This window comes from Macrobrachium rosenbergii, chromosome 21 (assembly GCF_040412425.1).
Source record: "Macrobrachium rosenbergii isolate ZJJX-2024 chromosome 21, ASM4041242v1, whole genome shotgun sequence".
Taxonomy (NCBI): Eukaryota; Metazoa; Arthropoda; class Malacostraca; order Decapoda; family Palaemonidae; genus Macrobrachium; species Macrobrachium rosenbergii.
Window position 1 is genome coordinate 21,883,611 of NC_089761.1, and position 15,312 is coordinate 21,898,922.

General features: G+C 40.6%; 1 protein-coding gene across 3 annotated transcripts; it reads left to right on the plus strand.

The window, feature by feature from the left end:
* Positions 1-504: 504 nt before the first annotated feature.
* On the plus strand, positions 505-10,075 carry LOC136849797 (uncharacterized). Of its 3 annotated transcripts, none has more exons than XM_067123223.1 (11): positions 505-584; positions 2,841-3,004; positions 3,596-3,803; positions 4,273-4,475; positions 4,895-5,016; positions 5,328-5,511; positions 6,443-6,589; positions 6,877-7,002; positions 7,128-7,355; positions 9,376-9,541; positions 9,721-10,075. In XM_067123223.1, the coding sequence occupies exons 2-11, from the start codon at positions 2,870-2,872 to the stop codon at positions 9,855-9,857; spliced, it is 1,656 nt and encodes a 551-aa protein (XP_066979324.1). In that variant the 5' UTR covers positions 505-584; positions 2,841-2,869; the 3' UTR covers positions 9,858-10,075. The 3 variants fall into 3 exon arrangements, with proteins under 3 accessions (XP_066979324.1, XP_066979323.1, XP_066979322.1); XM_067123222.1 differs by having other exon boundaries at positions 506-584; positions 2,831-3,004; XM_067123221.1 differs by lacking the exon at positions 505-584 and adding an exon at positions 606-1,724 and having other exon boundaries at positions 2,831-3,004.
* Positions 10,076-15,312: the final 5,237 nt, after the last annotated feature.

Sequence of the window (15,312 nt, forward strand, 5' to 3'; positions counted from 1 at the left end):
CTGTATGTTATACCGACGTCTGCAAGAAAATACAAGGTAGTTAAAATGAAACTGCAGCTAAATGACAATACAGCAGGAATTAACAGACGTCCCATAGTATTAATATCATCATCATAATTGCCTCAAACGCCTCTATGAAATTCTGCCAATCGTTGCTATCCTGTACTTTATCTTCCACAACTCTCTACTCATTTCCAGCATCCCTTCTCATAGTTTTAATCTAAGTGGATTTTCGACTTCTGGTATCCACCAAAGCCCAAACGCACTGTTTTTTCCAGGAGGCTGTGCAAATGATCATTAATAATCAACAAGCAAAACAGAAAACTCCAGCCCGTGGGTAAAACAAAATTGCTAGAAAATTACCAAAATCATAAGTGAGTCAAGGGTCAGAAAGTAAAATACCAAGGAAAGCTTGTGCAATAGTGGACGACAGGGTCATCTGCGATTATCTTACAATCCGTGCCTATCACAATAGGCTGAGTAAGTGTGTAATCACTGCACTCACCATTCTACCTGCAACAGTGTTTATGGAATCAAGGTCTAGAGAGTACGTTGTGTGGAGCGAGTGAGTGACGAGCATCCAGGTACCTTCTAGTTGAGTATAGGCAATTACCAGTTCACCGTTACTAAAGGGTACTGGTTCCACAGAACCGGAACTTGTATCTTTTCTAAGTATATTGAAGAAGAGGACCAAGCCTTAACCTGTACTTTAGTTTGTGTAAATGTATGGTTTGTCAACATCACAGTGACCTTACGCCTGAGATAAATAACACACACTGGAAACTGTGCGGGGTTGAAGTTCGTTGTGTGCTGATCAGAGTCTACAGTCTATGATACGATACGAACTGATACTCCCTGTTACATCTTCTAAAAGACGGCATAAAACAGTTATTTTGAATTGACTTGTGATATCCGGGCTACCGGCTTAGCCGCAAGTGGAGAGCAATGACAGGAAAGCCAAGAATTATTGCCTATTCGGTACCATCTTTCTCCTAGGGCCAGTGATGGGCAAGAAAACAACCAAACAGAGCTACCAGCGAAGAATAAAATATTATCTTTCTCATATCACTTGAGGGATGTTTAAAATTTATGTTCAACTACAAACTTTATGCTTGTTATAAATTTGTGTCTGAAGAGGGGTGCTCAACTGACGTTCATGGGCCTAAATGCCGGATTTATTTATCCATTTATCCATTCATTATTTACGTAGCATATAACTGAGACCTTGATTCAGACAGCTGAACGCAGTGGCACGTATGTGAACTGATTTCTAGTTCCGAATAATGCTTACGGATCACCGTTATCTGATGATAAGCAATTTAACATTCAGAGCATTATTCAACGAGTTACCCGATAATTTAACAAAAAAGGTAGAAGACTGAACCTCAAGTCTTGAGCACCAGCCATTCCCACAGAAAAGAAAAAGACTTAATACCAAAAACTCCATACGGCTGATTTAAAGAATCAAGATTTCAAAACGGTATTTTTGTTAGACGAAAATGTATTAGTATTACAGAAAGATTTAAAATATGTCTAACTGAAACTGAATGTAACACCGTATCATCCAAGATCTTGGTATCATCCAAGGTTGATGCCATATGGACTTTGGCATCATCAACACAACCATCTGTTCTTAGATCTTCTTCAACTTCACTCGACAACACGACCTCCAATTGGATTCCCAGCACGAATCCATAGCCAAAGACAATGGGAAGATGCCCAAGGTTAGATGCCGCGAAAAATACAATACAGATAAAATGAAATGCAACAATCAAAAGACGATTGGTGGAATTCGTAACACAGAAAAATTTATGTTCGCTAAATCAACTTGTTGTCAATCTTTAAAATTAGGATTCTGCTATTATCATTATTTTATCTAACATTATTCTTGGTTGTATATATATAATATATATATATACAGTATATATACACATATATATATCATATACATACAGTATATATATATATATATATATATATATATATATATATATATATATATATATATATATATATATATATACAGTATATATACACATATATATATATCATATACATACAGTATATATATATATATATATATATATATATATATATATATATATATATATATATATATATATATATATATATATATATATATATACATGACAGTGCTTGTCATTGACGACAGTGTTATTCATCACAAAGAGAAGCACACAATTAAAAAGTGGTCGAGTCCCTACCCTCTATAATTACCCGAACGCTTTTTTTAAATTGTAAATTAGACCTTAAACTGGAAATGGCTCTAAGCTGAAAGTTGTTATTATTATTATCATTATTATTATTATACTCTCACGCCGTTTGTAATTACTGGAAATTAATGGAAAATAAGATATCACGGTGTGTTTTGAGAGAGAAAGCGCATGGATTATTACCGTAATTGTTATTCTTATTGCTATATTGTTGTATTATTGTAATTACTATTAATTAAATTTAGCAAACTCCATTCCTATCGTTGCGTCGAAACCGGTATACTGTACGTGTCACAACTATGTTAGTAAAGTTATAACTTCTAAATTTATAACGTTTATCGCCATCTTGAATGTTCAAATTCATGTTTTCTATTAATCTTTGTCTCCATTTAATCGGTAACTGTTCTAACATTCTGTACTGAAACGGGGTCTATCATTATTATTAATGTAAATAATCATTTGGACCTTAAAAGTGTATCTTGTCTTCACTATATCTGCATTTCGAAAAAGATCAAAAGTACAGACGCAGACATTCATATATGTCTTTTCCACTCTCAATTGAACGTTTTGAACTCGTGCATTTTCTTCTTCTTTAGACATTTCCAGAGCCACGAGAAGAGGTCACAACGGACAACATGGCGGCTAAAGGAAAAAATGGCCGAATCGTCAAATGGAAAGGCGAGGTTCCCTTTCCGGAAATCCCGAACGCCAACTGCGCCTCCTTTATGTTGACCGCGATGTCCAAACATGGGGAAAATGACGCTGCCCTGGTTAGTATGGATAAGCTTTGCTGCCTTGGTGTTTTTTTTTTTTTTACTAAATTATAGGTTGGGATAAGTTGCCGAGTCTTTTCAGAAGATTCCAAGGGAGACAGGTAGAGCTATTGCTTTTTAAAAGGTTAAACCTCACTCTCGTTCACTTTGGGTCTGACAAAATTCCTTTTCATGCCTTTCTTTTCTAGGTTGGACTATATAGTTAAGGGTACTGGGCTCACCACCCCATTTGCCTTAGCATTCCAGAATGGACAGTCACATTCGTAGGATAACTAGTTCAAGATGCAATGATGCAAGCGATATAAACTGCCACCAATGCCATGATATGGTACTGCCCATCAACTTACATTTTCAACGAACACTTTCTGTAGACCCAACTCGCCAAATTTTGGGATTCAACATAAATAACTGTCCACTGCATAACAATGCCCTATGTATATAAAGGAAATGGACACAAAGATTCATAGTTATTTTAATAAAAACCAATGCTCCTTCGTTGATAGCTGTGCTAAGGTGGATAACATTTATATTAATCTTTGCTTATTAGTCTGTTACTTTCCTAGTTTACGAAGGCTTGCTTCTCGGCAGGTAGATGGACAAACAGGTAAGACCTACACTTACGGTGATGTCCGACACAACATACCCAAGATAAGAAACGGATTGACTGCTGCTGGAGTACGTCCAGGGGACAACGTCCTTTTAGGATGCAGGAATCACATCGACATGCCCGTGGCCCTGTTATCCATTATCCTCACTGAGGCCACTTGTGTTCTTGTCAATCCAGCTTCGACTAAAGGTGAGCATCGGTGAATGTTGTTTTACAATGTGCCTCTGTCTGGTCGTTGACAGGTCACTGTAACACATAGTAGCTTCTGCTTTGCTTCCTATAAACGTTTTGTAACAGTCGAGTTCGGATCTTTCACAAGCATTTAAGCTTCTCACTTTTCACTGGAAAAAATCAAACACAGCAAACCCATCCCTATCATGAGGTCAGAGCAGGTGTAAGTGCCAAAACTATTATTGATAAAGTTATAACTTTTGCCACCATCTTGAGTGTCCAATTCAATTTTTTTCTATTAATCTTTGTCGCTATTCAACTTATATCTGATCGAAGATTCTGTGTTGAAACGGGGGCCGTTGTTATTAATCAGTATAATAGACCATCTGGACCCTTATACATAATATGATTTGTCTTTACTGTATCTGCAATTAGAAATGAGGACAAAAGTACAGACACATATATGTTACAATGCTTACCTTTGCAGAGGAGCTGAAGCACATCATCAGCATAAGTGAGTCTCGCTGGGTCATAGCGCAGGACGAGAAGGTGGCACAGAAGGTGGAGGAAGCTTTCAAGGAACTGTCACCCAACACTCTTCAGCAGCTCTGGGTAATGGATAAAACTACCATACCAAGACCCTCTGTCAGTGACCTCATTTCGTCCATGGCACCTGAGCTTCAAAATAAGGTTAGGCAACTTAGATAACTATTCCAATTTTTAAAAAAAATAATACACATTGTCACAGCAGTGCTATAGTATAAACTTCTCAAGTTGTTTTAACAGTTATTTTTTTATTTGCAAAATATGCAAACCATTTTGAGATATCACAATCCTTCTGATGTAAGAATCTTTATTTATACAAGAATTTTAAGAAACAATTTTTTTTCAGACAAACATAAGCCAAAGATATAGATTAGATGTGAACTCATATGCACATATTTTGAATTATCATCTGACATTTGGTGGGTGAAAAACTATGTTGCTACATTACACTTGAAATACATGCTTGTGACTTCCTGCAGTAGCTGAAGTTGCTCTGCACATGTGCAGACTGCTCACATTTAGACATTTGCCTTGGCCATGGTCAGTGAGAACTGTCATTTCAGAACAATAACTTTGACGCTGCCACAACTGTTGCACTGATGCCCCTCTCATCTGGCACCACAGGTCTTCCTAAATGTGTCATGCTTTCTCACCGCAACTTGATAACCACTCACATTCTAAGGGTGTAAGTAAATTCATGCCTCAGTTGTAGTCATTAGATTACCAGCGCATGCTCTTGCTCATACAAGTTGCCTTTAGCAAGGTTGAGCAAACAAGAGTAAACAATGATTAAAAAGGCGTGAGTGTTCTAATGGGCTTTATTGTAGTTAGCATTCAGAATGACTGATTATACCTGAATGGAAGCAAACGTACTAGCTATTTCCTCCCAAGAATTCTATAAAAATTTCAGTTTAATACTGTGCATATATTCTGAGACATGGACAGATCAATCAGTCAGACCTAGTTTTTTTCAGCTTTGGATTCTCTTCATCCCAGGTTTTTGGCAAGTCTCTCTCCAACGCACAGCGTCAACCTCTATAAATCAGTGTTAATAACCATCCCCATGTATCACATAATGGGTTTTAACTATGTGATGAACACGTTATTCAATGGAGGGAAAGCGGTCATTCTCCCAAAGTTTACTCCCAAGGAATATTTCCAAGCCATCGAAAACCACAAGGTCAGGTTAGAGTGCTGTTGACGAGTGCAACAAAACGACTTAAAACTGAAATCAAATAAGAGATACAGCAACCTAATCTACTTATTAGGTGATGCCATGTGTGATATGTGGAAGTTTTCTTAGAGCTTGTATACATTATGGATTTGCTAAATACACCATTAAACATTATACAGGCAGTCACCAGTTTACAATGGGTTCCGTTCCAACACCACATTGTAAGCTGAAAATCGTTGAAAATCGTAAGAAAACCTTACTTTTAATCCTGTGGATGTCTTGAAAAGGACATAACCTGCATTTTTATTGAGTTTTTCATCAAATAAACATCCAAATTTTCACTATTCTGCCGTTTTGGAGCCATATTTCTTCCATGGTATTGGAGTTAACCCCGGAGCATGCATTGTAAACCAGGAAATAATTTTTGATGAACATATCTGAAGAGCATCGTAAGCTCGGAACATCGTAAGCCAAGTGTTATAACCCAGGGACTGCCTGTATATATATACGTGTATATGTATATATGTATATATATATATATATATATATATATATATATATATATATATATATATATATATATATATGTATGTGTGTGTGTGTGTGTGTGTGTAGTGTCAGTAGATCCTGAATTACCGTTTCTGTTTAAACTCCAGTTGCAGGAAGATATTGAAGTTGATTCATATCTAAAATACTCTAAACCATCTTTTCATCACCACTTCTATGTATCTATAAATCCATAAATTTGTCACTTGATAAATTTTTTCTTTCCTCTGCATTTTCCTCTGCATTTTCCAGTTTCCTTTTAATTAGTTTTTCCAATCCAACTTTAGCAAATTTTGAATATTTCACGATTTATCTCACAGTAATTGCAAAATGTAATTCTTATGCATCATAGATGAAGAAATATGATTCCTCAAGAACAATAATTCCACAGGTAACCTTCTCCCCCGTCGTCCCATACATCTTGCGCTTTCTAGAAACCTCTCCCATCATGAAGAACTACGATCTTTCATCGCTCATCACGTTCCTGACAGGTTCCGAACCTGTATCAGCAAGTACGCTGAAAAACATAGCTAAAAAGGTGAGAGGTAGAGGGCTACCACTATTCAGTTCCAGTCTGTTATGAATTTATTTTGTTTAATTGTCACTTTACCTATGTAAATTGTACTATCTATGATTTATACTTAGAAATCAAATATGCACCTACTACTGATCCACAATTTTTGAAGTATATTTAAAAACACTATTGGAGTTACCCATTTGTCTTCAGTGCTATCTTATCTTCCAGTATATATTAACTTTCGCACATGAACACGGCCCAGTTTTGGTATATATTAATCCAGAATCTGATCCATCTTTCACCTGCAGAGTGGACGCATGCCTATACAAGGCTGGGGAATGAGTGAAAGTAGTGGCATAGGATGTGGTACCTCCAGTGAGACGTATAGCAGAGAAGGCTGCATCGGAAAGTTTGCGCCGTTTTTCCAAGCAAAGGTGAAAATATGTTGTGCCTAACATGACAAACTCTTTGTTCTTCAAGGCTAGAATCAACTGGTATTCCAAAGCATATAGTGTTTCTTTAGCAATTATGAGATGAATGGAATTGTTTTTTTTTCAAGGTTATTGATCTTGAAACTGGGGAAATGTTGGGAGAAGGACAGGAAGGAGAGTTATGTTTAAGAGGACCTTCAGTCATGTTAGGTTACGCCAATAATCCCAAGGCCACAGCCGCGACCATCGACCCTGAAGGGTGGCTCCACACGGGTGACCTTATGTACTTCGATGAAGAGGACAGCTTTTACATCACGGGGAGGATCAAGGACCTTATCAAGGTCAAAGGATATCAGGTGAGATATCATCTGCAGTGTAGAGTCCTCTGATTTTATTTTTTTTAAAGAAATTTTGAAGTAAGGTACCTATTAAAATGTAAGGATTACGGGGCTGCACTTTACTCAACAAATTCTCTTTAAACATAATTGCAGTGTAACAATATATAATTCTTTGATAGGCTAATACTAAGGCCCATCACTTTTGCAAATTAGTTTGGAATGCTATGTTTTAAATCATGTGTCTGCGGATATGCTGGGAGTGTATTTTAAGAATGGCTGAACTGGCTCTCGTGGCATTAGAACGATATACAGTGGCACCTCGACTTAACGGACCTCAACTTAATAGATTTCCTTACTTAGTGGACTCGCTGGAGTATGCTAAATAAAATAAAATGATTTTAACTCAGTGGAAACTCCAGTAAGTATGATAGGGTTATGGGATGGTGGACTGTGTGTGCCCGAGCAGACGGCTTCTTGTCACGAGTGGCTAATCCACTAAGTACGCTAGGGGTATCGGACACACGACCAAAGACTTTCCTGTTTGAGCTTCTGAAGATGGACAGTGAACGAACGAAAGTGGGTATGCGTATGTCGGTGGACAATGAAAGAACACGCACACGCACGACAAAACTTTCCTCTTTGTCCCTGTGAGGGTGGAAGGTCAACAAACGCAAGCACACACACACGACTTAAGATTTCCTGTTTGAGCCTGTGACCGTGGGTCCTTTGTTTCCAAGGTAACTGACCCAGCATGCCCGACTGTTTGTATGCTTCATTCGGCCAGCTGTCTGCCCAGTGATGAAACTGTGTTCTGTTATCAACACGACCTTTTTCTATTTGCATTTGAAAGAAAGCATGTGCGGTTATTTATCTTGTAAAATGTCTTACTAAAATGTACAATATGATGACATAATTTAATGAACTTATAGTACAATGATATATTTATGCATAATTTTTTAAGTGAGAGCATCACTCTGTTCTTCTCACAGTTACGTGGCTAGAAATGCTGACATAACTGGTTAAATAAAGTGCAACTGCATGCAATCACTACAACAGTGATGCAAAAGTATTGTTGTACTGTATGTACAGTAATTTTTTTCTGCCTATGTGAGCTTGTTTTGGTACGTAGACCTCTCTCTCCCACATTATTTTTATTGACTGAGGTAGTTAGCGCAGTACAGCACTTGCTGTCCTTAATGCAATAGAGTATTGTAGTGTTCAACATTTTTCAGTGTTTGCGTGTGTACAAGATACTCGCACAGTAAACATCGCGTTAGGATGAGCTATGCACTTAAATGCGTTTGCTTGCCTTTTGTATGATCTCTTTCTCTCTTTAATAAAGGATCTGGGGTTATTCTTAAAAAGTCACAATGTTCTTTTTATATATTGTATAGGATTTGTATCCAGTATTCTACTATACACACATATCTTACAAGCATAAGCAGGTACAGTTATGGACACCTATACGTATTTAAAAGCAAATGATTTTGCAGATATCTCTGTGAATTCGAGTGATACGTAATTCTGTATTTAAAATTGAATGATAATTATAAAATACTGGTTAGGATAGGCTGTAAAGTGCTGTTTATGGAAATACACTACACTATAAGGCTAAGCTATGTGAGTTGGCCCCATGGTACCCGATCATGTAGGTCATGGCCAGTCTTCGTTACTTAGCAGATTTCTTTACTTAGCGGATTTCGTTACTTACGTTGAGGTGTCACTGTACTTATAACTGTCCTGATATGATTAACATTCGGGGAAAATTCGGTTCGGATTTGACGATTTGTTGCAATGCAAACTATCAGCTTTGAAGTGATTTCTCCCAAAATTTAATCATCACGGTTAAAGTACATATTCCAAAGTAGAGTTAGTTCTTCCACACCATACTTGTTTCCATAACACAATAATATGAAAATGAACAAAGCTCTTACCTTATGGCTATGTATAATTGTTGCTAATGTATTTAACAGCGAAGAGAACTCAGACACGAAAGCTAAGAATGGGAAGCTCAGACTGGTAATTTCTGCCGTTCCAGGTCGCTCCGGCAGAGCTCGAGAACATCATCAAGAAAATGGAAGGCGTGAGAGATGTAGCTGTGGCGGGGATACCCGACGACCGCTTAGGCGAAGTCCCAAGGGCCTGGGTTGTGCCAACGACTGACGTTGTCTTAGATAAGAAGGCTATTATTGAGAACGTTGCAGGTACTGACGAATTGAGAGTTTATACATCCACTTTTTTTTGTTGTTGTTGTTGTTGTTAGCAGTGTAGACAATTTCCAGTCTTGCCTCGTTGTATTTTTTGTTATTTCATATTACAAAATGTTTATCTTCTATATGATTCGCGGTAGCGATTATTTGAAGAGTCCTATTTCTTCACCCAGCCCAAGTGATGCCCTACAAGCAACTGGCCGGAGGAGTCGAGGTCGTCTATTCCATCCCGAGGAACCACATTGGCAAGGTGCTCCGGAGGCAGCTCCGAAAGTCTTACGAGGATAAACCCAAAAAGTCTAAGCTGTGAATCGGTTGCGAAGGAGGAATGTCCCTTACCGTTTTGAATAACTTCTTGCAACAACGACGCTTATTTGTAAAATGAACTTAAGCAATCTACAGAGGGGTTTCCCGTAATAATAGTAAAAATGGTAGCAATCAAGACGATAACGTATGAATAGCAAACTGCCTTCATATCCTGTATAAGTATAGCAAAAAACCATCGTTTGCCTAACTACAGTTTTCCTTTTCTTAGTGCAGCAGATTGCTGTAAAAATCGTTCAGATAGTGAAATAAGCATGAAATTTGGCACAAAACATTCCTAAGACTACGCTCTCTTAGAAAAAGGGCGCTGGCCACCTGAAAATCCAAGATGGCGGCTATTTTTCAAAATGGCCACCATCTATGTTAGATTCACTGGTTTGGAGCATCTATTGGATGGAATATGCCAGTTTTTTTAAACCTCGACTTTTGGTTATAAAATGTTCCATACCACATTTATTGAAAACCCTTATAAATGAATTGTAACCAAGATGGGTACAAATGGTTTGCCATAAAAGTTTCTATCCACAGCTGCTAGCGATCATGAAGACCAGCCTGTTTTTATTTAATGGGTATATTCATGTGATCCAGACAGTTTAACTAATATGCTATTTTCAACTGAAATAGTAATGGTATGGTCACATACAACATTGTGTCTAAGACTGTAACCATAAAAGAAAGAAAGAGAAATGGACTAAGCACCCACCAATCTATGTATAGGTCTCTCAACCTACACCTTTGAAAAATTCGAGAGATAAGAAGGTAGGCATAGCATGACGCGTTGGATGCTCAAGCTAGATTATCTACTGAAGAGAGGCAATATTTATCTAGACTTCACATTTGCAAGTGCACAGAGCTGTGCAGGAAGACCAACTTGTAGCACTTGCACCTTTCCCGACAGCCTGCTTTGCATCCACATTTTGGTAAGCTGTTGGCAACTCTTAGCTAAGGGCAAAGTTGGTTGTCAGGGACTTGCCATGCTTCACACCAGACTTTTGCCATCCCCACTCAGCAGGGTTCTCTGGCTGTGGCTGACACTGGGTGGCCTGCCCCCACACAACCAGCCTGAGTCGCAGCACGCGGTGTGTTGGAGGGAGAGCTCCTGGTTGGTGGAATGGCCTCCATATGCCTTTGTTTTCTGGCAAACATATCAAGTCTAGCCTCATCCACAGTGCCAGCAGTGCTGGATCTCATACATAAGTATGACAAACCTCTCCAGGACCTTCAGGTCCTCTTCCCACTCTGAGAGGAGGTAGTGACTCAGTTTGGAGAACACAGTGAGGCCTCTGGAAAGATGTTCCATGTCTGCCAGGCGGTCTGCCCACTGCTCGGAAGGCTGACACTGTATCACAACCTGTGAACGCATGGAAGAAGGCATGCCATTCACCTTCTCCTGGCCCAGAGAGTTGCACAGGTCATGCACTGCAATCCAGCGCAGGCTCTGGCCTTGGCCAAATGCTACCCCATAGCTTCTCTAGCCCTAGATTGTGGAGGTGGAGAAAGCACTGGCTGCTTGACAAAACATCTGTGTCATTTGCTTTAACCGTGATGGTCTTGGCTCCATGTTCTGTGGCATATTTGGCATGGAGAAAGATGCGGGTAATCAGCTTCCTCGTGTGAGCACTTTTCCAGTCCCTGAAGAGCTAGCCTCATGAGTGCTGAGGACAGCAGACCCTTTCGTGCAATGACAACATTTGTGGCAGACATCTGGGCAACTTGTCTGCCAGGAACTGGAACAACTCTGTCTTGTTGGCATCGTGTCTTGGAAATTGCGCCAGTTGGATGGAATTGTGTTCTTGTCTGTCTGCGCCTTCCTCCTTGACGTTGGAGCCTGGTCTCAGCTTTGAGGCTGGATGTATTTATCATCAAATACAAGATGTGATGATGTGTACTTGCTGCTATAGGATTGTATCACAGGCAAGAAGTCATAAAGTGCATAGCCCTCAAGGTCTTTCCTTTCTTTGGTGACAGGCATGGACCAAGCTGATCCATCTACAATGAGGACATCAGTCTTTGGTTCTTTGTCTTCTAGTGTAACATGACTCTCCAGGACCAAAGGTCAGCTGGACTTCTGACATGTGTACAGCCTACCTACCTCTCACTAAGGAAGCTGGGAATGTTTGATTCTCGTGCTGGAAGAATTCCTGCAGATCCACATTCACAGCTCCTGACAGGATATAAATAGCTTTGAGAAAAGCTGGCAATCCTCCTTCAGAAGTTTCTGCTTTGACTGTTCTACAGGAGCAGCTTCTTGCCTGAAGAAAGTCAGTTCTGTTCTTCTTTATCGGCTCATGAAAGAGGAGACACTGCATTGTTTGCCAAAGTCTGAAAACTTCTGAAATTTATTGCTAGCCTCTGTCAAGGTGTGTCTGTAGAAGTTCTGCTACAGGCTGGGGTGGGCAATGTCTTTGTTGTCAATGGAATACAGATCTGGCTCTCTTCCTGAAAAGGACTTCCCAAGTGTTGCAAAGCTGACAGCTTGCTGACTCTCCAGAATGTCTTCTACGCATGAGGTGTTTGTTCATGGTGTGTTGTCTGCTCATTAGACTCCTTACTGTGAACCTCTGTTTCGTATGCAGACACCAAGCGGATGATCTCTGGGCCAGCACCATCCATCTTCTGGAGTGCTGACGGATCTTCCAGTCAGCCCAATGGCTCCGCCATGCACTTTATAAGGCATTGGTCTGCTCATGAGCTTGGTCACAAGAGTATTGCTGAGAACTGGCGACTGGTCTTGTGCACAACAAAGTTGCCAGCCATGAACTCCTTGTGCAACTCTGGGTGTGAACTCTCTAGGTAAGCATGTCCCTGAGGTGAATAGGCAGCTAACGAGCATAGTTTGTATTATTGTTGGAAAGAAGTAGGGTATCCAGCTCATGCAGTACAACGTGGGGACAAATTGGCCTCACGGAAGGACCTGATCAGTAGGAATATCACAAGTTCCGCAGACAACACCATGTGCCAGAAGTGGAACTGTGGACTCTGCTGTCTTCGAAGGTCACACCACTCCTCAAACTCTAATGCCTGCTCATTGTTGTTTGCTTTTCTCCAGCACAGTAGTCAGTGTATGCTGTCCTCAGGAGTTTGTACAAACTAGAGGCTGTAACCTGGTGCATCTGCGCGTGTCCTGGTTACACTTGCAGCTAACAGGAAGGTTTCTGCAGTTTCAGATGAAGCAACTCCTGCCTCACCAGGCTCCCCTGTCAACCCTGCCATGAAGAAAGTACCAGAGATGTCATTGCTGCCCATCTCAATGTGCGAACCACCAAACATTTGCAGATACTTGTCTTCGCCATACTGATCAGGCCTGCCACTGCACCTGCTGCTACGGCATAGATTGGCTGATCGGCTGTGATTATGGGTATCTGGCCAGAGGTTCAGAAAATCAGTGACATCCTGCACTTTTTCTGCATCACGTGTTTGATAAGTAGCAACAGAATGAGCCTGATCACGCAGGAGGGAAGCAATGAAGTTATGGTTACTTCAAATTCTGGGCCTTCTCTTCATTGAAGCGTGATGAGCTGACCCGTCAGATTCACTGCATCATCTATTTCCTGGGTGACTATGACCTTGTCTAGCCACTGATACTCAGTGGCTGTGGCCCCAAGATATCTGTGGGTGGCTTTGGTATTGCAGTGTTTGGTGGCACAGGGTTCTTTGTTTGAAAGGAAGCTGGTGAGATGTTTGTGGAGAATGTGTCCGGCAATTCAGGCACCGACCTCACTTTCTCAGGTGCAAACTTTAGTTGCTGTCTTTTCCTGTCCAGTGTTCTCCTTGGTGGGGTGCTGAAATATGGAGATGCTAGTTCCATGGAAGGAGGTAGTGGCAGTGGTTGCAGATGGGTTGTGGTTGATGTTGTCCATCACTGCAGTGGTGAACAACCCTTTTCGCAGTACTGGGGACAGACCACACCCTCCTCCACATTTGCTAACTGTGGCATCTCCTAACTGTGCAGAGACCTCCAGTACTCTGTCATAAGAGATACTGAGGCCATACTGATGTAGCATTTCAACCAGGTTTCTCTTCCTGGTTTTGCATAGACTGAGAGTCCCATGCAGACTGGGAATGGTGTTTCTCTGTCTTTGGAGTGTCTATGAGTTGTTGCTCCTCTTTGTATCGGGGAGTAGCAGTTGAACTGCATGAGCTGTGCAATGGCCTGGTCTGACTTTGATGCTCCAAATCGTAACTGTGACTTGATGTCAGCCCCATGCTCAACCATCCTACAAACTGGAGCAGGGAGAGGAGGCACAGAATTTCGTACACAAGCCTCAGAAAATGCCCATCAAACCGTGACTGATGATCAAGTATAGACTTTCTGAGAATATTTGCTGCTTTAGCAATGATAACTGCCTCTGAAAGATCAGATGATTGAGCAAATGTTTTTCCCACATCCTTTTGAAATGCAAGTAATACATCTCTGCCAGATTTATGAGCCTCAAGTTCTGGAATTTCTGCCAGAAGTTTGTCTTTGAGTCTCGTGGAATTTACACTTGGTGACTCTACACCTAATTGTTCCAGACGTTGTTGGTAGAGGTGGCAAATATCTGCCAGCCGAAATGTGACTGGATCATGTGTTTTCAACAATGTATGTCATCAGTTCTGACAGAACTAGTGGATACACATCTGATTCTGACTCAGTGCTACCTTGGTCTTTCTCAAGGCTCCTCAGGTAGGACCTTTTCTGTTGTAGAGGCACAAAGACAGGCATGGTGATACTTTAAACTCCTGTGCAATGACATCCCCACCAGTCAACTTAGCAAGGAGCTTGCCATCACTAAGTATCTGCACATTCACGCAATTTCAAGTCAAGGCCTTAGTACTAGCCTGTCTGAGATCAGATGCAGGTGCCACTTTCTCACAGAAAATGCAAACTTCATTGTCATGACTGGTTCGGCGCAGTTTTGCACGACTAGTCTCAGTGTTGCTGGTCTGGTCATTGATTGTCGCTTGCACGGTCCAGTTTAGTGTTGTTAAACAACAAGCGACAGTTCACATGGTATTTTTTGCATTTTTTCCTGAGAGTGGCCTCTATGCCATCACCTTCATCCAGCCTTGCTGGATCCATTATCAGTGGCATTTCATTAATTTCACTGAACATGGGAATGTTCTTGCCAGCATTGTGTACCCATCATGGTCTAGGACATGATGACTTGGAGGTGATGTCAAGTGCTCACCTCTTTTGTCCTTCTGACAAAGACAACACAAACTCCAGTTTGTTTTTCTACTGCTCAATATTGATTGGCATCACATTCTGCCATGATTTCACTTTTGATTAAGGCCGAGGGTTATCCTTTTACCACCTTAAACAAAGCACACATTCCTGTATGGGATTCAACTAGGTTCGGCCTCTCCTACACCTAGCCCGATCATTCATCCAGTGCCATTTAAGTCCCGTGTGATCTGTACACCATCCGGGTAAGTACATGAACCATCATGTACAGCCC

Coding starts and splice junctions, on each gene's coding strand:
- LOC136849797 (XM_067123221.1), top strand. Junction 4,476..4,894: donor CACCTGAGCTTCAAAATAAG/GTTAGGCAACTT, acceptor CTGTCATTTCAG/AACAATAACTTTGACGCTGC. Junction 5,017..5,327: donor ACCACTCACATTCTAAGGGT/GTAAGTAAATTC, acceptor TCTTCATCCCAG/GTTTTTGGCAAGTCTCTCTC.